Source organism: Hypanus sabinus, chromosome 11 (genome assembly GCF_030144855.1).
Source record: "Hypanus sabinus isolate sHypSab1 chromosome 11, sHypSab1.hap1, whole genome shotgun sequence".
In the NCBI taxonomy this organism is placed as follows: domain Eukaryota; kingdom Metazoa; phylum Chordata; class Chondrichthyes; order Myliobatiformes; family Dasyatidae; genus Hypanus; species Hypanus sabinus.
In genome coordinates, this window is record NC_082716.1 from 15,012,628 (window position 1) to 15,037,857 (window position 25,230).

The 25,230-nt window shown below is 42.1% G+C and overlaps 1 protein-coding gene across 1 annotated transcript in view; it reads left to right on the top strand.

Moving 5' to 3' along the window:
- Positions 1-1,900: 1,900 nt before the first annotated feature.
- The window catches only part of LOC132402345 (calcium-activated chloride channel regulator 1-like), an 86,872-nt gene continuing 63,542 nt past the window's right edge, over positions 1,901-25,230 (top strand). The window contains exons 1-6 of the mRNA XM_059985224.1: positions 1,901-1,929; positions 8,428-8,518; positions 8,990-9,133; positions 13,003-13,153; positions 13,692-13,800; positions 22,647-22,812. Of these exons, the coding sequence (XP_059841207.1) occupies positions 1,901-1,929; positions 8,428-8,518; positions 8,990-9,133; positions 13,003-13,153; positions 13,692-13,800; positions 22,647-22,812 (690 nt within the window). The remainder of the gene's footprint in view (positions 1,930-8,427; positions 8,519-8,989; positions 9,134-13,002; positions 13,154-13,691; positions 13,801-22,646; positions 22,813-25,230) is intronic.

Here is a 25,230-nt window from a genome sequence, read left to right on the forward strand (position 1 = left end):
CCACTTCCCCAAGCATTTTATCGTGTTATCTTCGATGGAAGGGATGACCTCACCCTGAACTTGGAGGCTAAACTTGCTAGTTACTTTGCCCTTTCTGATCACCATACACCTAGACTTTTTGGTCTTTGAAGGACATCCTCACCCAAGTGGCTACATTGTCCAGCGTTTCCAATACCCATCTTGCTTGGACATGTGACACAGTTGTTATATTGATATTGTCCATGAACCTTCGTAGAGCCGGATGGGCAATGCCCGACTCCAGCGTCAGGCCAAGGGTTACATCTTCTGCTGCTGAAATTAGGAGGTTCATTCCCATAACAAATAGGGTGGGGGAGATGGTGCACCCTGTTGGAATCCCCTTCTGAAGGTTCTGCCAGCTAGTTGTGAAATGGGCTGATGTAAATCTGAGTTTGAATCCTCCTAGGTATCTGGTGACCATGTCTCGAATAGCCACTGGGATGTAGTAGTGGTCAAGTCCATCTAGGATGAGGTCATGAGGAATAGACCCTGTAGGTGTTCACGAGGTCTAAATAGACAACTGTTAGGTCACCTTCTTTCTGCTTGGCCTCACAGATCAAATGGCTAATCATTGAGGTGTGTTCCAGACACCTGAAAAACCTGGAATGCCGCCTTTCTGGATGGATGTGTTGATACAGCGTCACATAAGAAGTCAGCCTCCTTGCAAGCACAGAAAAGAAAATCTTACATTCCACATCCAGGAGAGAAATTGTCCTAAACTGGGCAATTGTGGAAGAATCTTCTTCCTTTGGAATAAAGCATCCCTCTGCCAATTTCCAACTTGATGGAATAGTATCTTTGTCCCAAATCTTTCTCCTGACCTTCCACAGCCTCTGAAGAAGTTTTTGGGCATTCCTTATACACCTTATAAGGTATGATGCTTGGGCCTGGGGCAACTGATGCTTTAGCTTTTTGGATGATGTCCTGTATTTCCTGCCAGGTAGGCTCCTTCACATTCAGCTTAATTGATGGTTTTTCCAGTCTACGCACAGCTCGATTGGTTCCTAGTTCCTGACCCCTTCGTGGGTTGCTGTGTTCCTCCCACAGGAACTCCTCTACCTCTGGCTTCCAGCTGGATAATATACCAGATTTTTGTTGACTGAGAAGAGCCCTGGTGAAGCTGAATGGATCTCTCATAAACAGCGCTCGCCTTTTCTCTTTATTCCTTCTTTGCTGTCGAAGATGTTCCGCCCTCCGGAGTTTGAACAGCTGTTCCCACAACATACTGGTTAAGTCCTTGATACCTTCTTTTTCAGCCAGTGAGCTGGTTTTAAACCTCTTGTTGAGTGTCTTTAATTCACCTCTCAAGCGACAAACTTCCCTTTCCCTCCTATTTGGTTGCTGTGGTAACTCGGCTGACTTCTCCACTCCATTGGGCCAAATTGTTTTTTAGCTAGATTGTACACTATGGCTGAGAGTGGGTTGATCTTTCTATGTATTGGGCCTGCTAAGGCAACTTCCAGGATGCCATCTAGATCATCATTGAACTGCATCCAGGCGACGTTGTCTGACGATCTAGGCCATTTGATCCTGTTGATTGGGGTAGCTGAAGGGAAACGCACTTGGTCCGTGATTGGTGCTGAGGTGACTCAAGTGCGGAGAGATCTTCAGCTCTGTTGGGTGCTTCCGGTCTGACATTCTCCTTCCTCTCACTGGATACTAAGTCGGTGCGCTGTACTTGGGTCACCATTTATCCTCATCTAGACCTGCTCAGGTGTATCCATTTAGGAGACTCTTAGATAGGCACATGGATGAAAGAAAAATGTAAGGCTGTGTAGGAGGAAAGGGTTAGATTGATCTTAGAGTAGGTTAATTAATCATCGCAACATCATGGGCTGAAGGGCCTGTATTGTGCTGTAATATTCTATGTTCTAAGATCTATATGGAACCAAGATTCATTCTCAAGATAAGGTAAATTGGAATATTGGTAAATTGGTTTATTATTGTCACATATACTGATGAACATTGAAATCTTGCCTTGGATGCATTCCAGGCAGATCATTTCATAGGCGCCACGGTAACGGAGGTGCTAACATGATGCTATTACAGCTCAGGACGTTGAAGCTCAGATTTCAATCCTGATGTGCTCTGTAAGGAGTTCTCCTCCGTGTGCTCAGGGTTCCTCTTAGAGTACAAAGACGTACCAGCTGGAAGGCAATTGGTCATTGTCCTATGATTAGGTTAGGGTTAAATCGGTGGGTTGTTGGTGGCACAGCTTGAAGAACCAGAAGGGCCTGTTCCACACTGTATCTCTATGTAAATAAAAATTATAACAGTGCTTTGAGATTGTACAAGATAAAACAACAGTAACAGAGAAAGTGTGGTGCAGGTGGACAATAGAGAGTGGGGTCTATTTTATAAAAAGGAACTAGACCTGTCTAAGAAAAGGGAATAATATATTGTGTGACAGGAGTAGGTTTAGAAAGGAAAAAAAAAATATGATCTTGTTGCTATCCTGCAGTACGAGTTAAGTCCAATAGGGCAGGAACCAAATTTTGCAAGGAGATTTTGCAAAGCCAATTTACTAACTTCTGTCCGCCTTTTCTTCAAACTCGTCCTCTAATTTTCTGAGTCCAAATTTACAATTTCATTTTCTATCTCTATCCTGAATCCTTGCTCAGCTCTGCTTCACTCTGACCTATAAATATAAACATTCCCCAGAGATAACTGTGTGACACCCTGGTTCCGTTGGCTGCGTAAGTCTAGGGAAGACACCCTCCGGCCCCGACAAATGTGGGAGATTGAAGTGGAAGATCCCCAAATCCCCATTTGTGTGGATGCTGAGAGATTTGTTACCCTGTTACAAGTACGGACCACGAAATAACAGACAGTTACCTCATCCAGTTAAAAGATTTAGCTTTACAATTCTTTTGTAACTTATTTTTTTTATTGAAGTTCATCAAACAAACATTTCCATAAGCTGTATTTCAGACATTGTACATATACATCATATAAACATATATATCACAAAATCTCCACAAAGTATTTATCTGCTTTACAATTCTTAATTTGACTAAAGGGTTAAGAACAGAAAAACAAAAGAAAAAGAAAAAGGACACTGTTTATTGAAACAATCTAATGTGCACAAGTTGGAGCTCATGGCTTCCCCTTTGCTGATCCTCTTTTGATTTCCCCAGGATTCATCGAATCATGGCCCCGCTCTGGGTCTACTCCAATGACCTCTTCTCTCCAGCAACTTCTCTCTTCTCCCCACAAAGCCCCAAGCCCAACCTTAGAGTCCTTCACCAGAAAAACCTCCCCTAAATCTAGCCACACACACAAAATGCTGGTGGAACACAGCAGGCCAGGCAGCATCTGTAAGGAGAAGTACAGTCAACGTTTTGGGCTGAGACCCTTCGTCAGGACTAACTGAAAGGAAAGCTGGTAACAGATTTGAAAGGCGGGGGGAATGCGAAATGATAGGAGAAGACCAGAGGGGGTGGGGTGAAGCTGAGAGCCGGAAAAGTGATTGGCAAAAGGGATACAGAGCTGGAGAAGGGAAAGGATCATGGGATAGGAGGCCTAGGGAGAAAGAAAGGGGGAGGGGAGCACCAGAGGGAGATGGAGAACAGGCAAAGTGATGGGCAGAAAGAGAGAGAAAAAAAACAAAAAAAAGGAGGGGGAAAAAAACTAAATATATCAGGGATGGGGTAAGAAGGGGAGGAGGGGCATTAACAGAAGTTAGAGAAGTCAATGTTCATGCCATCAGATTGGAGGCTACACAGCCAGTGTATAAGGTGTTGTTCCTCCAACCTGAGTGTGGCTTCATTTTGATAGCAGAGGAGGCTATTGATAGACATATCAGAATGGAATGGGACGTGGATTTAAAATGTGTGGACACTGGGAGATCCTGCTTTCTCTGGTGGACAGATACAGTCTCCCAGTCTGTGTCGGGTCTCACCAATATATAAAAGGCCACACTGGGAGCACCCCATGTAGTATACCACACCAGCCGACTCACAGGTGAAGTGTCACTTCACCTGGAAGGACTGTCTGGGGCCATGAATGGTGGTGAGGGAGGAAGTGTAAGGGCAGGTGTAGCACTTGTTCCGCTTACAAGGATAAGTGCCAGGAGGGAGATCGGTGGGAAGGGATGGCGGGGACGAGTGGACAAGGGAGTCGCGTAGGGAGCCATCCTAATTGAATGCGATACAATTCTCCCATCTCTTAACTTCAACAGTAACCCAAACAAGCAACGTACACAGAACAGAACAGAACAGCACACTAGAGAAAAAAATATGAACCATATGAACCAACATAACCAACGCTGCACAGTTTATGTTGGCTCTAGCCCTGCTGAGTTACAAGTGAACAGGTCTCACCTTCCCCAGAACAGGCACCAATGCCCCAAGTATCTGCAACCTTCACACATACATCAGTCATCTAGTTTGTATTCAGGTGTACTATCTGTTGTGTATTTAATATCTCAGTAATATTGTAAATAAATTGTTTAATCAAGCATTCTATGTTGTCTATATAATTCAACAATGGTTATATTTTCAAAGTATATGAATATCAAACGTCATTACGGCATCTCAGTTAAAGTGAAAACGAAGTTAGACATGCATTCCGGACCCTTCGTGCTTTCCATTCCAGTTAGTTTGATGTTTTGTAGCTACAGTATATAGGAGAGATGATGGGAAAGTTTTAAATGAACCTGAGACATCTCCCTTGCTGTTGATGTACAATGAGATATTCCAGTTGAAAAAAAAGGCAACAAGAAATGGTCGAGTAAAAAAACAGCACAGCACATGCTTCTTTGGGTAAGGACAGAAACAAAAAGGCAGAAAACAGAAGAATTCACAGGTTCATAAACAGTGAGTACCGGGTGATAATAATCACAAAAAAGAGTAGAAATATTTGGCTACATTGGAAAGATTGACATGTCTGATCGCAACAGATAATTGGATATTGTATATTGAGAAGATTGTGCAGTATTTTAAAACAAATGGAATGGCCTGTGAGAAGTGGGTGCCAATTCTGCTGAGTGCATTTGATTTAAAGGCATACAGTTTGCTTAGAAGTCTGACTGTTTCTACCAAAGCAGCTGAAATGTGCTTTGCTGATATCATGAAAGTAATGCAGGAACATTTCGATCTGATAACATTGTTGATTGCAATATGCTTAAGGTCTCAGAAATAAATCAAAAGGAAGCAGAGTCCATTTAGGCATATGAGTCTGAATTGAACAGATTGTTGGAACATTATCAGTTCAATAAGAAGATTTACAAGAATGTTGCCAGGTCTGGAGGACTGAGTTATAAGGGAAGATTGAATAGGTTAGGACTTTATTCCTTGGAACATAGAAGATTGAGAAGAGATTTGAGAGATGTATACAAAATAATGAGGGGTATAGATAGAGTAAATGCAAGCAGGCTCTTTCACTGAGGTTAAGTGGGACTACAACCAGAGGACATGAGTTAAGGCTGAAAGTCGATTAGTTTAAGGGGAACACAAGGAGAAACTTCTTCACTCAGAGGGCCGGGTCCTGAGAGTGTGGGATGAACTGCCACCACAAGTGGTTCATGGGAGCTCAATTTCAATGTTTAAGTGAAGTTTGGATAGGTACATGAATGGTAGGGGTGTGAAGAGCTACGGTCCCAGTGCATGTCGAAGGGAATATACAGTTTAAATGGTTTGGCATGGACTGGATAGGCTGGAGGGCCTGTACCTTGCTGTACCTTTCTATGACTCTGTGACTCCAAAATTTACAAGGATGTTTCTGGGGCTTGAGAATCTGAGTTACTGGGAAAGGTTGAATAAGTTGGGACATTATTCCTTGGAGTGCAAGAAAATGAGGGGAGATAACTTAGCAGGAGTATAGAGGGGAGAATTATGTGGAGTATAGAGAGGGTGAAGGCATGCAGGATCCCCCCCTTGAATTGAGTGAGATTGAACTAGCAGTAATAGGTTTAGGGCAAAAGATGAAATATTTAAGGGGATGGTGAGAGGAAACTTCTTTACTCAGAGAGTTGTGCGAGAGTGAAATGACCTTCCACTGGTAGTGGTAGATACACGTTCAGTTGCAACATTGAAGAGAAGATGGGATTGGTACACTGATAGGAGGGGTCTGGATGGATATGGTGTGGGTTCAGGCAGATGGGACTAGACAAAAGGGCAGGTTGGCATGGACTAAATGAGCAGAAGGGCCTCTTCTGAATTGGGTTACTCTATAATTCCATATTGAAGATACACCTTTGTTAATCTTTTGTGTCAAAATACACCATACACATTGATAAATTCCCCTTTATCCTTCAAATTAAAATGTCCAAAGTAAACTCTTAAATATTTATTCAACATGGGTTCCCATTCAGAAATCCTAGTTGACTCTAAATTACCTTTATAATTATTTTCTAACTGCCTTTCTTTTTACCACCTCCTTAATAAGACATTCCAGTTTTTTGACTACCGCTGATGTCTGGATTACCATCCAGTTTATCTGTTTGAACTCCACCGTGCACAGTCCTGCCTCAGCTGCAAAAGGAGGTTTGGGCATCGGGCTAGCAATCCCAGCCCACATAAACCCAGTGGGACGCCAACAGAAGCTCCAAAGACCTCATCCTTTTTAGTGCACTCTGAGGATGTGGGTGTCAATGTACAACCTACTTTTTCAACTATAAGAAGTAAGAAGTTTTCTCCAGCAGAGAAAGCTTTAATTGAAGCTGAGAAGATGCTTAACAGGATCCTAGGCTTAGTGTTCTGTTGTCTCCTGAACGTTTGCTTTTTAAACTGCTCCAGAGTAAGAGTGGTCAATAATGGATGTAGAAATATTGTCATTGCTATTAATCCTAGTATCCAACATAACCCCAAGCTTACTGAAAACATTCAGATGAGGTGGTGGCTGAAATTTGCATTGCTTTGTTTGTCGTTTGTTATTTGCATTGCATTTTACTGCTTGGAGTTTAGAATCTGGTGAGAGTTAAAGGCATATTTATGTTCTTACCTTCTTATTCTGGCTTCTTCCGTCTTACATTCCAATCCAAATGAAGGGTCTCAGCCCAAAGCGGCAACTCTTTATTGCTCTCTACAAATGCTGCCTGACGTGCTGAGTTCCTCTTGGACTTTGGGAAGTGTAGGAAGAAAGGGTTAGATTGATCTTAGAGTAGTTTAGTTGATGATCACAACATCATGGTCTGAAGGGCCTGTATTGTGCTGTAATATTCTATGTTCTAAGATCTATATAGAGCCAAGATTCATTCTCAAGATAAGGTAAATTGGAATATTGTTAAATTGGTTTATTATTGTCACATATACTGAGGAACAGTGAAAACTTGCCTTGGATGCAGACCAGGCAGATCATTTCATAGGCGCCACGGTAACAGGGGTGCTAACACGACACTATTACAGCTCAGGACGTCGAAGCTCAGATTTCACTCCTGATGTGCTCTGTAAGATGTTCTCCTCCGAGTGCTCAGGTTTCCTCTTACAGTCCAAATACCTACCAGCTAGTGGGCAATTGGTCATTGTCCTATGATCAGGTTAGGGTTAAATCGGTGGTTTGCTGGTGGCACAGCTCGAAGAGCCAGAAGGGCCTGTTCCACACTGTATCTCTAAATAAATAAAAATTATAACAGTGCTTTGAGATTGTACAAGATAAAACAACAGTAACAGAGAAAGTGAGGTCTAGACCCGTCTAAGAAAAGGGAATAAGATTTTATGTGACAGGAGTAGGTTTAGAAAAGTAAAAAAAAATGGGATCTTGTTGCTATCCTGCAGTATGAGTTAATCCAATAGGGCAGAAACCAGATTTTGCAAGGAGGGTTTGCAAAGGAAATACTACTGATGTCTGGATTACCATCCAGTTTATCAGTTTGAACTCCACCATGGACAGTCCCGGCCCAGCTGCTACAGGAGGAGGGTTGGGCATGGGGCTAGCAATCCCATTTCACATAAACCCAGTGGAAAACCAGCAGAAGCTCCAAAGACCTCATCCTGGGAGAGAGAGGATCTTAGAAGATGGACAACACCTGGGGACAATTTGAAACACAGTTTCAGAGTGACCTAAATCACATTGCAGCTTTCTGTAAAATTCTATCGATTCCATTAGTTCTGTATCTGGAGCAACTCTTTTTCAGTTTAAGCTTCCCAAGGTCAATTAGTGATGGACTATAAATGTTGTCTCTGCCAGTGATGCACCAGTCCTGAAAGGGGAAATCAAATTAAAAGATAATTTGAATAGGCTGGCATTTCTCAGCCAATTCCCCATTTGTATTGTACACCAGTGCAGCCCTCCTCCTATCCTTTTTAGTACACTCCCAGGATATGGGTGTCACTGTCCAACCTACCTCTTCAACTAAAGGAGGTTTTCTCTAGCAGAAAAAGCTTTAACTGAAGCTGAGAAGATGCTTAACAGAATCCTAGGCTTAGTGTTCTGTTGTCTCCTGAACATTTGCTTTCTAAACTGCTGCAGAGTAAAAGTGGTCAATAATGGATATAGAAATATTGTCATTGCTATTAATCCTAGTATCCAGTATAATCGCAAGCTTATTGAAAATATTCAGGTGAGATGGTGCCTGAAATTTGTATTGTTTTGTTCATTGTATGTTATTTGCATTGCATTTTACTGCTTGGAGTTTAGAATTTGGTGAAAGTTAAAAGCATATTTATGTTCTTATCTTCTTATTCTGTCTTCTTCCGTCTTACTTTCCAGTCCAAATAAAGGGGTCTCAGCCCGAAGCGTCAACTCCTTATTCCTCTCCACAGATGCTGCCTGACCTATTGAGTTCCTCTAGGACTTTGGGTGTGTTGCTCTGGATTTCCAGAATCTGCAGAATCTCTTGTCTTTATATTCTTTCCCCCCTCTCCTCTTTACTGAAATCTGAATCAGAATATTGTGAAATTTGTTGACTTTGTGGCAGCAGTACAATGCAATAACAGGAAAAAACTGTGAATTACAGTAAATATATATAGATAGTTAAAACAAGTAGTGCAAAAATAGAAATAATAATAAAAATCCCATGTTTGCTTCACAGAAAATGATGATTGAAGCCTCGTCCTACATGTACGAAGCTACAGAACATCAACTTTACTTCTCAGATGTAAAAATCCTGCTGCCTGCTACCTGGCCACCAAATCCAAATACGTTTCAAAGACCAACTACTCAATCATATGAGAAGGTAGGAACAGAGGGGTACAAGACTTAAGCTGCTCTGAGTGACTTTCCACAACTGGAGCTTCTTCCCAGAACTCCTATTCACATGTGAGAATTTTGTGCCAAAGTTCCAGAGGTGCAGCAAAGTAACTGTAAGGGTACACCTGGCAGGACAGTGGCTTCTAAAGATATTCTTACAGTTACAATCTCTCATTCAGTTAATAGTCTCCCTCATAGAGCCATGGAAATGCCCCATTCACAATGAAAGTGGAACTTATTCTCGGAAACAAACGTATATTAATTGGAGTTTGCTAGAGTCATTGCTGGGGCTTTGCAAGTAATAGAAACATAGAAACATAGAAAACATTACAGCACAATACAGGCCACTCAGCCCACAAAGCTGGGCCGAACATGTCCCTACCTTAGAACTACCTAGGCTTTACCCATAGACCTCAATTTTTCTAAGCTGCATGTAGCCATCCAGGAGTCTCTTAAAAGACTCTAACGTTTCCGCCTCCACCCTTGCTGCCTGCAGCCCATTCCATGCACACACCACAATAAACTTACCACTGACATCTCCAGGACTGAGAGGTCTAAAAATGGAAGGCATAAATTTAAGTTGAGAAGGGAGGAAACAAAGAGAAACTTGAGGGTCAACCTTTCCACAAAGAGGGAGTTGGGTATTTGGAACGAGTTGCCAGAGGACGTGATAGAGGTGTTTACAATTTCAACATTTAACAGACATTTGGGTGGGTACCTGGATAGGAAATGTTTTGCAGGGGTTCCAATCTGTGGTCCACAAACCCCTCAGTTAATGGTAACGCTGTGTGGCATAAAAAATGTTGGGAACCCCTGGTAGAGGGAAATAGGCCAAATGTGATGAGCTCAGGGAGGCAGCTACTAAAGATTAGATTAGATTTATTTGTCACCTGCACATCGAAACATGCAGTGAAATATGTTGTTTGTGTCAACGATCAATGCAATCTGAGCCTGCATGTGTTGTCACATTTCCGGTGCCAGCACTGCATATCCTCAACTTACTAACCCTAACACAAACCATACATAATGTGGGAAGAATCTGGAGCATCCAGAGGAAAATCCCATGTAGCAATGAGGAGAATATACACACTCCTGATAGTCAGTGGCGGTAATTCTTGGTTAGTTGGCATTGTGGATAATGAAGTAGGTTTTTAAAGCTTGCAAAGAGATTTAAGCCAGTTAGAAGAGTGGGCTGAAAGATGGCAGATGGAGTTTAATGCTGATAAGTGTGAGGTGCTACATTTTGGTAGGACTAATCAAAATAGGACATGCATGGTAAATGGTAGGGCACTGAGGAATGCAGTGGAACAGAGTGATCTAGGAATAATGGTGCATAGTTCCCTGAAGGTGGAATCTCATGTGGATAGGGTGGTGAAGAAAGCTTTAGGTATTCTGGCCTTTATAAATCAGAGCACTGAGTATAGGAGTTGGGATGTAATCTTAAAATTGTACAAGGCATTGGTGAGGTTAAATTTGGAGTATTGTGTGCAGTTCTGGTCACCAAATTATAGGAAAGATGTCAACAAATTAGAGAGAGTTCAGAAGAGATTTACTAGAATGTTACCTGGGTTTCAGCACCAAAGTTACAGAGAATGGTTGAACAAGGTAGGTCTTTATTCTTTGGAGTGTAGAAGGTTGAGGGGGGCCTTGAAACAGATACTTAAAATTATGAGAGGAATAGATAGAGTTGACATGGATAGGCTTTTTCCACTGAGAGTAGGGGAGATTCAAACAAGAGTTGAGAGTTAAAAGGCAAAAGTTTAGGGGTAACATGAGGGGGAACTTCTTTACTCAGAGAGTGGTTAGCTGTGTGGAATGAGCTTCCAGTAGAAGTAGTAGAGGCAGGTTCAATTTTGTCACTTAAAGTAAAGTTGGATAGGTTTATGGACAGGAAAGGAATGGAGGGTTATTGGCTGAGTGCAGGTAGGTGGAACTAGGTGGCAGTAAGCGTTCAGCATGGACTAGAAGGGTCGAGATGGCCTGTTTCAGTGCTGTAATTGTTATATGGCTATATGGTTATATAGCATGGGTGAGTTAAGCCAAATGGACAGTTCTTATTTGTGTAACCCTATGATTCTTTGACTCTATTGACTCTTGCATACAGTAGTAACTCATTGGATTCTGAAGGTTTTTATAGCCGGGGCGGGTAGTGGGAATAAGCTCCCACCACCTATTAAATATTCCCAATGGCATGCATCTCAAATTGTCTTTGACAACCATGTCCAGCTCCTGACTTTCACATTTGGCTGAGCTACTAAGCCTGGCAGGACTAATTCTACTGACAGGAGAATGGGTAAAGGCAGGTTACTGTCAACTTAAAAACCAGTCAATTTGGGCAGAAGGGGTTCGTCATCCATGGTTGGCAGCTCAGCTAGGAGAGGAAAAACTCTGATCTCAAACCTCTGCTGCCTTATGGCTATATGCATTCACGGGGAATTAAACCTTTGGGAGTAAACCCCAAGAGAAAAATCCAGAGCTGGAGTCCCTAAGGCAGTGAGTTCAATGCTGAAGGTGACACCTGCCCACTTGCTGGTGACAAACTGTATCAGTCACTGCCATTACTTTGGATTCATCAGATGCATGGAGCGCAGGAGCTTGCTAAATGGGCAATAGATTGCTCTCCATATTGTACTGCCCAGGCTTGTTGATAATTTAGATAGCTGGGATGCGACCAATGGAGGGCATCAGTAACTAATTGGCTTTGAAGCATAAACAAAGATGCTTAAAGAACTCTGCCAGTCAAGCAGACAGGGAAGGGCTGCTGACCCAAACCTTTGACAGCTTTCTCTTTTTCTGTCGATGCTGTCTGACTGGCTAAGTTCTTCCAGCACTTCAGTTTGTGTTTCAGATTCCAGCATCCGAAGTTTTATTTATTTTCATCTCTTTTGATGATTATGGGATCCTCTACCTGTCTAAAAGCCTGGTGTACATGAGCTTGAAAGCACAGATAAATAGACTGAGGCATTTTGGAACTATACTGAGTGTTTAATGATATTAGGAGACCATTCAAGAAGCTGACAGGCTTGCTGTGGGTGGCCTAAAACTTGGTAGCATTGGGGGATGGAACAATAGGGTATAAATATCAACAACCTTTGATGGAGGATGTACAGGACTTAACAATGGTGAAACAGTGAGAGGTTGTCATGGGTAGTTTGTGGGGGGGAGTTTGATGCTTGAGATGGTGGGAGGGGTGTATGTGACTGCAGCCCTGTAAATAATCTTGTCATTGGGAGATGCCTTGAATCCCAACACCTTTGGGAGATATTGTGAGGCGGTGTTTGTGCAGGTTTCAAAGATCTATCTATATTGCTGCCCAAGTTTGCCAAGGAAGTAATCTCATTTCCAGTAGTACTGGGATACCTTGTGCCTGGGAGCAATGGAAGGAGCTTATCACTTTATTCTGCCACAGAACCATGGTAGCAAGGTCCAGGAATATTACAATGGAGTTGGCTCTTTCATTTAGAGTTCTAAGAGATGGATGAGGACATTTGGCAATGGACAGCATGGGGACAGACTCTGGAAGCATGATGAATTGAACAGCAAAGGGCATTAGGCAATATACCTGTAGGAGAGAATCTGGCACACAAGGTCAATGGGGAGCCGTGTACTGGAGGTCAGCGTGGCAGAGGATCCAGGAACATTGAGAGAGTGGGGTGTGGCAACACTTGGAATAAGGGAAAAGTGGGGGATCAGAGCCAAGCACTGATGAGGGAAAGAGGAACACGACTAAAACTGAATTTTTAGGCTGTTTTGTAATATAATTTCAGACAGTGTATTAATCTTCCTGCTATAGAAAGTCATCTTTTGTGCCATGTGCAGGGACGTTCATGTTGAAAACTGCAATTTCTTTCATAGGCCAATGTGATCATTGCTGAACCCTATCTTAAACATGGAGATGCCCCGTACACCCTGAAATATGGTGGATGTGGCGAGAAGGGGCGGTACATTCACTTCAGCCCAAGCTTCTTACTAAATGATGAAATGACCTCAGTTTATTGTCCAAAAGGTAAATTGTTTTAATTATGTTTGCACTGCTTTTTAATATGTTTTGGTCTTGACTGCTTAAGGGGCATCAGAACTATTGAAGGCTATTAACAACACTGATACTTCGACACGTCAGACAACAACATGATTGCTCAGAGAGAGTGAGAGAGAGAGAGAGAGAGAGAGAGAGAGAGAGAGAGAGAGAGAGAGAGAGATGGAGGGAGGGAGAGAGAGAGAGAAAGAAAAAAAACTTGGATATATTACACTAGACCCTTTAAGGTGCAATGATAAGCAAGATGTGAAAATAATACCAAATAATAGATTTTTGATCTGTAGTAATTTAAAAAAGCTTAATGTTTCATCAACCACCCTTGTGCATGATTTAACAACCTAATGTTTATAGTACATTTCTTTTTGCTTCATGTGATGCTTTCTGGGCAAATTTGACACAGGTTAAGTGCAGTTGCTCAGATAACTGACCTAGCTGCTCAGATGCTCTCGTACCACTAAGAATGTGAAAATATTGAATTCACTATTTAAAAATAAAATTATTTTAACAGGTAGAGTATTTGTCCACGAGTGGGCCCATCTTCGCTGGGGCGTGTTCAATGAATATAATGATATGGTTCCATTTTATTGGTCAGAGAAAGGCAACATAGAAGCAACAAGGTATGACAAATCTAACTGCATGACTTCCTTTGGGTTTTGGGATCTCTAATCAAGTCTATCATAGCTGAACGAAAATAGAAATAGTTTGCATTTCTATCACAACTGTCTATTATTTATTTTGGAGTATAGGGTCAGTATAAAATATCCCAGTTTGCAGATGACATGAAAATAGGACATGTTGTGATGAGTACATTAGAAGGAATATGAGAATTGAGTTTATTTTGGAACAGCAGTACAGTGTATATAGGAAAATATACAGTATAATATATTGTGTACATAATATTTTACCACTACTGCAAAACAACAAATTTCACGATGTATCTCAGGGATATTAAACCTGATTCTGATTTAGATTCTGAGAGCACATGCTGTATTAGTATTCCCCTCCTTCCCCTTCCCCCAAAGCCTTTGTCTGCAACCTCACCTGCCTCCTCGCCTGTATTGCTGTCAAGTTTTAGCGCCGGAGCAAGACCGGAGCTTTGCTGTGTCCAGATAAGGAACTGTCTATTGTTGTTTGGAACTGTCTGTGTCCACGCTTTCGCTAGGTAGGTCCAGTCGTTTGCTGCTACCTTGTGTTGGGAACCGTCTCTCTGTGTTCTGAGTACAAGAAGGACTCCTGACTCTGTGTAGAGCCCTTGCCCCATGTCCTGTTCCTAAGGAGGGTTCCCGGCTCTGTGTTCCTGTTTCTCTCAAGACCAAGGTTCTATATTCCTGTTCTCTCAAGACCAAAGCTCCGTGTTCAGGTGTCCCAAGATTGAGTCAAGGCTTTGGGTTCTTTTCCTGTCCATGTGCCTCATCACGTGCAGAAGTTCCATGCCTAGTCCTGCAGCCAAGCCTCAAAGAACCCAAGCCTCGTCTAGTCCTGTAGCCAATCATTGAAGTACACAAGCCATGTCCAGTCCTATAGCCACGTCATGTCCTCACCTATTTCTGGGGTCCAAATTCAAGTCAAGAACTAGGTTTTGGGTCCTTGTCCAGTCTCTGGCTCGGAGTCCAAGCACAGGGTCCTAATTCCCATTTCCTTGTCCTGGTCCCGCTTTCCTAGCCAAAGTCCTAGCCCAAGTCGGTGTTCCTGTCCTAGTTCCTAGTCTGTGTCCTGTCCCATCCATATCTCTAGCCAAGTCCTATTCCTAGTAAATCAGTGTCTGTGTCTTGCATTTGGGTGTGCTCCCAGCGCCCCTGTTTTGACACCAATTCCTGTTTGCATTCTGGCATGATGGTCCATGGACTCCTCTTATGCCAGGATGAGGCTACCTCAGTGGAGGGGCCACACCTTATATTCAGTCTGGGAAGCCTCCAACCTGATTGACATAAATATCAATGTCTCCTTCTGGTAAAGAAAGTTCCCTCCTACCCCTCCTTCCTTTATTCACCACTTTGACCTCTTATCCCTTCTCACCGACATATCACCTCTCCCTAGTTTCCCATCTCCTTCCCTTTCTGCCATGGTCCACTGTCCTCTCTTGTCAGATTCCTTCTTCTCCAGCCCTTGACCTTTCCCACCCACCTGGCTTCATTTATCACCTCCCAACTAGGCTCCTTATATACAGGTGAGTAAATAAGGTTCCCAAGCTTTTCCAGCTCAGGTGATTAGGCAATACAGTCTTACAGTGGTATGGTAAGTAATCAGTTCAGTTCTGGAATTTGGTTTGAGTAGGGTTGAAGAAAGAGAGAGATAGAGCATTGGTTTGTCTTCCAATGCCGATGCCGATGCTGATCCTCCACGTCGTCCTCCTGCTCCCGAAGATTACAGTCACCGACTGTGACCACAAAAAGGGGATGCCTTCTTCTGTAGTGGAGTTTTCAACGCCAGACCAGGGTTAAACACACCGATAGCTCCCCACTGGGCACCCCTTTGTCCACACTATGAGCAAAAACCCCACCCTTTTCATGGACACAACAAGCTCACCAGTGTCCTCCTTGCCTTTGGAGTCGTGTGTCTCTTGTGTGTCTCTGGTATGTGTCTTGTGTGTCTGATTAAAAAGTCAACTGACCTTGCATATATTTCCAAATGCTGAACACAAGCTGTCCATCATATATCTCCACCTTTCCGTTTCCAAGGCTACTCACAGAATTTATCTCTCATCCTGCTGCTGAACTACCACACAAGCCGGTCACTCCCTCTCTCTCATTTAAAGGAACAGTCGACTTTAGAATAGTCCTTCAGATCTCATCACACCTCCCTCTTTTTAAGAACAATTTTGATGAAGCAGCAAAATTTTTGCCTTAACTAACAATTATACAGCTTAAAGCAATACATGTGTAATTGTCAAGTAACATTTACCCAACAGGCTGATATATGTCTATGGGAAAAGGAGATCCAGCCACTCACCAACCCGTACACACAGGTGCTGTGAGAATCAAGTTTATGTCACATGCACACACACAATATCGAACTCACACCAGATACCATTATGGAATACATTTTAAAGATGTTACTAAAACTAAAAGAGTACTATGCAATACAGTATATATGAAGGAAAAGAAAATAAAGTAAAAGGTGCCAACTTAGCAACGTTCAGTCAGTTTAGTGCACATCGTTGGAGCTCAACCATCGAACCATTCAACCCCTCGTCACCTTCCTCCAACTTCCACGTCCTTGCACCTGGGACCACCCCGGTGGTCGACCGAGCAGTGCAGCGCATGTCCACCTTCCTCGACGTCTTCCTCCCGACTCCCTGAAAAGACCGCGAAAACCCCCAAGCTCCCAGCCCCACAAGACAAAATAACATTCCCCTATTGTTTAACAAATGAATACAATGCCAATATCAGCAAGTCTAAAGCTAAACAACTGTGAAAGAAAGCACTTATCATACAAAGAAGCATTCCTACTCTTAACAAAACAAAGAAGCCATTTTGATTAACATACACAGTACATTGTACAATCAGCTAACATAGCAAAACATTACAAACTTAAACTTAGCACCTAGACAAACAATATGCTATCACATTGTCAGTACCTTTCACATGCTTTATTTTCATGTCATACACTTGCAAGATCAGACTCCAGTTAAGTAACCTTCTATTCTTATCCTTCATTTTACCCACTAATAGATTATGGTCCATGTAAACCACAAGTAGTTTCTGTGCAGGACATATGTAAACTTCAAAATGCTGTAATGCTAAAATGAGTGCTAGCAGTTCTTTTTCAACAGTGGAGTAATTCTTCTGATGCATATTAAAAAGTCGGTCCTCACAAATCTTTCGCTCTTCTCTTGGAGTTTTACTAGGGGGAAAGCGATATCTATGAAGTTCTTACAAAATTTACAGTAATACCCAACCTTTCCCAAAAACCTCCGCAACACTTTCTTGCACATCAAAACGGGAACCTCAGCAATAGCCTGAACCTTGGCCTGCATGGGTGCCAGTTGGCCCTGGCCTACTACATAGCCAAGATACATGACAATGGCATGGCCAAATTCACTTTTAGCAAGGTTTACAGTGGGATTTGCCTTGGACAGCCTTTCAGTTTCTCTACTGCTGAGATATGCTCCTCCCAGGTGTCATTCCATAAAACCAAGTCATCAATATAAGCCGCTGTATTTTCTAAACTATGAATAACTGAATTCATCATCCTTTGGAATGTCTCTGGCTCATTTTTCATCCCAAAGGGTAAAACGTTGTACTCATACAATCCAGATGGTCTCACAAATGCTGATATTTCTTTTGCCCTTTCTGTTAAAAGAAAACACACATAACCTTTCAACAGGTCAATCTTTGTAAGGTATTTAGCCTTAACCACTCTGTCAATACAGTCATTCACTCTTGGGGTGGGATAAGTATCTGTCTTACTTGCTGCATTGACTTTCCTGTAATCAGTACAGAATCTCATACTCCCATCTGATGTAGGAACAATCATGCACGGTGATGCCCAGTCTGAAGTGCATGGCCTAATTATATCAGCATGTATTCAGTTTCTTGTTCAACCATTTTCTTTTTGTCTTGGATAATTCTGTAAGTGTGCTGCTTAATGGGATCAATTTCATCTACAATTACGTCATGCACCACAGCCATGCATGGTCCTGAAATGTCAGGGAATAAATCTTTATACTTGTTAATTAAGCTCTTCAGTTGTTTATGCAGCCTGGACTGCAAATGTTGAGTCTTTCCATCAAGATTTTTCAAAACATCAGAATTTCTGAGTCTTGTGGAAACTACAGGGCGTGCTTGTATCCCAGTAACAGACACCACTATCTCATCCATTGTCATAATAGTACTCACTGGTGCAGGTTCGGGTCTTGATAACCCTTGATCATATTTACATGGATGAGCTGGATAGCCTTTCTCCAGTCAGAAGTCCTAATAACATAGTTCAAAGAATCAATTTTCTTAATTATTTCATATGGTCCACTAAATCTCGCTTGAAGGGAGTTGGTAAGGAGAGGGAACAGCTTCAAGACCCTTTCCCCAACATGTTTCGTGTTTATCTGAGAGTGCTGTAAATTCTGCTTTGCAAGGTCACAAGCCTTGTTAAGGCCATCTCTGAATTCTAAAACATAACTAAGCACACTCCTACTCACGTTCTGATCTGACCATGGCTTCTGAGTAGGGATAAAGGAAACTCCCATTCGGAGTAAACTCAACCTTGTGGATTAAAATAACCTCATCTGCTAACCTAGCAGAAAACTGCAACTTAGTGGCATCCTTTTCATCTTGGTATGCTCTTACATCATTGGGAACACACTTCTTAAATTCTTCAATCCCAACCAGCTCTTTCAAGCTGTCCAAACCTTCAGATACCCCTTCTGAGGTATAAAAGTGATTGAAGTACACCTGTTTTTCATGGGCAAGCTCCACATAAGTTTGGCTGCTGGACTTCCTTAAATCTCTGACTTTTGTCCATATGCCTCTGGAACCAACTCATGGAATTTAAGTACTGCATCTTACAATGTTCACTTTCATAATTCCTTGACTGTTCAAGGGTCAGGGCAGAAAACACCTGCTGAGCCTTCCCCTTCAACACACTTAGTAACATGATAGCCCACTCATCCCTTGGCCATTTCCATGTCTTGGCCACCTTTTCGAAGTGTAGAAAATACCGGCCAACTTCAGCTTCATCAAATAGTGGTACTGACTTAATTTTTTGGCTGATATTAAATGGTACCACCAGCTCCATACCACTACCTGACGCCTGATCCTGCCGCTGCCTCATCCCCCTCTCGAACCATCCCTGTTTTTCTGCCTCTTCGGCCTCCAGCTGTTTTAATTTCAACTCATACTCATACTTCAGTTTTTCTAACTGAAGCTGAACCTCAGCCTCAGTAAGTACTTTACCTTCAGCAAACACTTTCAACACCTCCTCTTCAAAAATCCCCTCAGCTACATAATGCTGTGCTATTAACAACTGTATCTAAGCCTTCTTCATGCGAGTGGTCACCTTGACTTTTAACTTATGAGCAATTTCCAACAGTACATCCCTCTTAGCATCATCCAATGCCTCCAGGGTTGGTTCTGCCACAAACTTACGAACCTCAAACTCCATTTCTGCTGATAATCCACTCACACAAATCGAAAGGGTATTTCCCCCTTCAAAGCAACTACTTAATCAACCCCTCAACAAATTTTAGAATGGCTCCCAGCAATTTTTGTTCATCTCCAGGACAAGAGCTCAAATTGTTCATATCCCGGTCGAGCCCCCAATTTGATATGTACCCCGTAACGGGTTAAAAGGAACAACAGAAACGGACAAACCTGGAGTCTGAGTGTTACACTATAACCTCTATTTTATTAGTAACTACATGAATAAAGTAATGTAAAACAAGATAAGGTAAACAGGTTAGCAAAGTATATGCATATTTATAGGTGAGTAAGTAAGGCTCCCAAGCTTTTCCAGCTCAGGTGATTAGATGATACAGTCTTACAGTAGTATGGTATGTAACCAGTTCAGTTCTGGAATTTGGTTTGAGTAGAGTTGGAGAGAGAGATAGAGCATTGGTTTGTCTTCCAATGCTGATGCCGATGCCGATCCTCCAAGTCGTCCTCCTGCTCCCGAAGCTTATAGTCACAGACTGCTACCACAAAAAGGGGATGCCATCTTCTGTGGTGGACTTATCAACCCCAGACCAGGGTTAAACACAACGATAGCTCTCCACTGGTCACCCCTTTGTCCACACTGTGAGCAAAAACCCCACGCTTGTCGTGGGTACTCAAAGCTCACCATTGTTATCCTTGCCTATGGAGTTGTGTATCTCTTGTGTGCCTCTGGTGTGTGTCTTGTGTGTCTCATTAAAAAGTCAACTGACCTTGCATATATTTCCGAGTGCAGAACACCAGCTGTCCATCATTTAGCTCCGCCTTTCAGTTTCCAAGGCAACTCACCAACTCTCTCTCTCATCCCTGCTGCTGAATTAGTACTCAAGCTGTTCAGTCCCTCTCTCTCTCATTTAATGAAACAGTCCACTTTAGAATAGTCCTTCAGATCTCGTCACACTACCTTATATGCACTTTCCTTGGATTTTATGGAGTCCTCAACTTCCCTTGTTAGCCATGGTTCCACACCCCTGCCATTTGAGAATATTTGTTGTGTGTCATATCAGTCCTGCATCTTGTGAACTATGTCCAGAAACCTCAGACGTCTCTGTTCTGCCATCATCCCCACTGGCAACTTCCTTCAATCCGCCTTCTCATGCCTCAGTAATTCCCTTTATTCCATGCTGATACTGATATATGTGACTTGTGCTTCTCCCTTTCAAATTGCAGGATGAATTCAATAATGTTATGATCACTGCTTCCTAAGGTTGTTTTTTACATTGAGTTCCCTAATAAAGTATGGATTAAAACACAACACCCATGCTAAGATAGCCTTTCCCCGAGTTGGCTGAAGCACCAGTTGCTCTAAAAAGACATCTCATACATAATCAACAAATTCTATCACCTGTGATCCAACAACAATTTGATTTTTCCAATCCCCTCGCATATTGCAGTCCCCCATTACAAATGTGACGTTATCCTTATTTCATTTTCAGCTTCCTTTGCAACTCAACACCAAATCTTGGCTACTATTTGGAAGCCTGTATATGATTCCTATAATGGTCTTTATACCCTTGGAGTTTCTTATCTCCACCCACAAAGATCCAGTATTCTCTGACCCTATGTCACATCTTTCTAAATATGTAATCCTATCTCATCAGAGCCACACCACCGCCTAATCCTAAAATGAATAATTAGTACTGAAAACATGAGTTGCAGAGACCTTCAAAGAGTGTCCATAGGTTGTGGAATCAGTTCAGTGTTAGATGAGTGAAGTTGTCCATACTGGTTCAGAATCCTGATAGTTGAAGGATAATAACTATTCCTGAAATTGGTGGACAAAATTAAAGTTAAATTAAATTTGTTATCAAAACACTGTATAATACCTTGAGATTCATTTTCTTGCAGGCATTTACAATTTTGCTCTCCTGCTTTAAGAAAAGCTACACTGATATAGTGGGCACTTTAACAGAGATTCACTCAGCCACTTCCTGAGATGAGCTGCTTGTCTTGCCATGAGCAGTTAAAGAAATTGGATTGACAGGATATTCTTTGGAGTTTAGAAAAATAACTGATTATAATGAAGCACACAAGGTCAACACAGGGCACAACATGGCAGGTGCGGGAATGTGGAAGTGGAAGAACCTGAAATAGAGAGGATAGTTCTACACAGTGGGGGGGGGAGTAGATTTAAAGAGGAAGAAGATTTTTTTTGAAATATTTTGGAATAGTGATCAATAGAGATCGTCCACAGAGGTGTTATGGTAGTGTAGTGGTTGGAGTAACACTCTTACTGGCCTATGACCTGGGTTCAATTCCCACCATCATCTACATAATGGGGGGGGGGTGGAATTGAAAGACGAAGTAGTAATTTCCTTGATAAATTGGTGAATACACATCAATGGTGGTCTTCCAATGGGGTGTTAAGGTAGGGTAGTGGTTAGAGTAACACTCTTACTGTCCTGTGACCTGGGTTCCATTCCTGCCATGGCTGTGAGGGGTTCGGATGTTCTTCCCATCACTGTGCAGTTTTCTTCCAGATGCTTCAATTAACTCCTACATTCCAAATATATATGGGTTATTAGGTTAATTGGCAATATGGGAGTAATTAGGCAACATATGTTCATAGGTCCATAGGACCTGTACCGTGCTGTATCTCCTGTAAGATAAGAGTAGATGAGACCCATAGTCATCATCAAACTGAAAGGCACAACAGTCTTGGGGGCAGAGTGACCTATATTCCATAAGACAAAGGAGCAGAATTAGGCCAATTAGCCCATTCAGTCTGTTCCATTATTCCAGCATGTCTGATTTATTATCCCTATCAACCTCATTCTCCTTCCTTCTCCCCATAACCTCTGACGCCCTTACTAATCAAGAACCTGTCAACCTTCGCTTTAAATATATCCAATGTCTTAGCCTGTACAGATGTCTCTGGCAACGACTTCCTCAGATTTACCATCATCTGGCTAAAGAAATAACACCTCATCTCTGCTCCAGTGGAACATCCTTCTAGTCTGAGGCTGTGTCCTCTGGTCCTAGAATCCCCTACTATAGGAAACAGCTTCTCCACAACCACTCTCTCTAGGCTTCTCAATATTTGATAGGTTTCACAAGATTCCACCCCTCCCCATTCTTCTGTACTCCAATGAGTATGTTCCTCTATGTCCCCCTATCATTTGACACTAATACAAAGATGAGCATATTATGAGAGTGGAGTGAATGTAGACTAGGATGTAACAGCAACATGTAGCAAAGGAAGAACAGACTGGAAATGACAATTCTCATAAACTGGCCACCCCTTGTCCTTTCTGACAAAATTGTTAATGTACAGAAGTAAACACAAGTACACTTTTATAATTATGTTTGACTTTCAGATGTTCACGCAGCATACGAGGAAAAATGGCCGAGTGCAACAGCGGTTCCTGTTTACCATGTACCATGGATCAAAGCACAGGCTTACCAGACAAGAAATGTAGATTTTTCCCAGAGGAGAATCAGATGTCATCATCTTCAATAATGTACTTACAGGGATTATCAAATGTAAGTATACACAAAGCCAGAACAATATCAGTGAAGGAGGATTAAATGTTTTTACCAAGTCATGATAGCCATGGTACAAACTAGGCAATTTACATTGTGGGAGGGGATAGAACAGACCTGCTGAGATGAGAGAAATGGAGCCTCAAAGGCCAAGCAAAAAGAGAGCACAGGGGTCCCAATTGATTTACCTCACGATCAATTTTCCGCGTGCGCACTTGTCACATAGTCGTAGTCTTAGACTCTCCCACCAAAGAAAGGATCCTTTCCACATCTACACTATCCAGGCCTTTTGCCATTCAATAGGATTTAATTACATCAACCCTCGTTCTTCTGAATTCCAGCAAATACAAGACCACAACCATCGAACACACTTCATATAAAAATGTGTATCATCCTGGAATCATTTTTGTGAACTGTCTGTGAACCCTCTCCAGTTTCAGCACACCCTTTCCTAGATAAAAAGCCCAAAACTGCTCACATTACTCCAAGGGAGGACTGTAACAATGTACTTACTAAGTTCACCTGCCATTTCTTTCCCCCCCATTACTACCTCACCAGCATCATTTTCCAGTGGTTCAATATAAACTCTCACCTTCTTTTTACTCTTTCTATAACTGAAAAATATTTTGGTATCCCACTTTATACTTTTCACTAGAAAGCCCTCATATTTCATCTTCTCCCTACTTATAGCTTTTTTAGTTGCCATTTGTTGGATTTTAAAAGCTTCCCAATCATCCAACTTCCCATTCACTTTTGCTATCGTTGATGCACTTTCCTTGGATTTTATGGAGTCCATAACTTCCCTTGTCAGCAACGGTTCCCTATCACTGCCATTTGAGAACATCTTTTGTGGGTCATAGCTGTCCTGTACCTTGTGAACCATGCCCAGAAGCTTCAGACATCTCTGTTCTGTCATCATCCCCACCAGTATCCTCCTTCAATCTGCCTTCTCATGCCTCAGTAATTCCCTTTATCCCATTGTGATACTGATATATGTGGCTTGTGCTTCTCCCGCTCAAATTGCAGTATGAATTCAATCATGTTAAAATCACTGCCTCCTAAGGATTTCTTTACATTGAGCTCCGTAATAAGATCTGTTTTAATACACAACACCCTTTCTAAGATAGCCTTTCCCTGAGTAGGCTCAAACACAAGTTGCTCTAAAAAGCCATCTCATAGGTAATCAACAAATTCTTTCAGTTATGATCCAACACCAATCTGATTTTCCTAATCCCCTTACATATTGAAGTCCCCCATTACAATTGTGACATTACCCTTATTAGATGTCATTTTCAGCTTCCTTTGGAATGTGAACACCACATCTTGGCTACTATTTGGAAGCCTGTATTTGATTCCTATAATGGTCTTTATACCCTTGGAGTTCCTTAACCCCACCCACTCTGACCCTATGACACCTCTTTCGAAAGATGTAATATCATCACACCATCATCCCATCTCATCAGAGCCACACCAGCAAATAATCCTAAAATAAATCATTAGTACTGAGAACATGAGTTGTAGAGTCCTTCAAAGTGCGTCCATAGGTTTTGGAATCAGTTCAGTGTTAGGTGAGTGAAGTTGTCCATGCTGGTTCAGAAGCCTGATAGTTGAAGGGTAATAACTCTTCCTGAACTTGGTGGTCAAAGTTAAAGTAAAATATATTATCAAATTACTGCGTAATACCTTGAGATTCATTTTCTTGCAGGCATTTACAATTTTGCTCTCCTTATTAAAAAAAAACCTACACTGATATAGTAGCAACTTTGACAGAGATTCACTCAGCCACTTCCTGAGATGAGATGTTTGTCCTGATATGAGCAGTTAAAGAAATTGGATTGACTGGATATCCTTTAGAGTGTAGAAGAATAACTGATTATAATGAAACACCCAATTTCATCACAGGGCATAACATGGCAGGTGCTGGAATTTGGAAGTGGAAGAACCTAAAATAGAGAGGATAGTTCTACATAATGGGGGGGGGGGTGGAATTGAAAGACGAAGTAGTTATTTCCTTGAAAAGTTGGTGAATACAGATCAATGGTGGTCTTCCAATGGGGCATTAAGGTAGTGTAGTGGTTGGAGTAACACTCTTACTGTCCTGTGACTTGGGTTCCATTCCTGCCATGGCTGTGAGGGGTTCGGATGTTCTTCCCATCGCTGTGCAGTTTTCTTCCAGGTGCTCCAATTAACTCCTACATTCCAAATATATACGGGTTATTAGGTTAATTGGCAATATGGGAGTAATTAGGCAACATGTGTTCATAGGTCCATAGGACCTGTACCGTGCTGTATCTCCTGTAAGATAAGAGTAGATGAGACCCATAGTCATCATCAAACTGAAAGGCACAACAGTCTTGGGGGCAGAGTGACCTATATTCCATAAGACAAAGGAGCAGAATTAGGCCAATTAGCCCATTC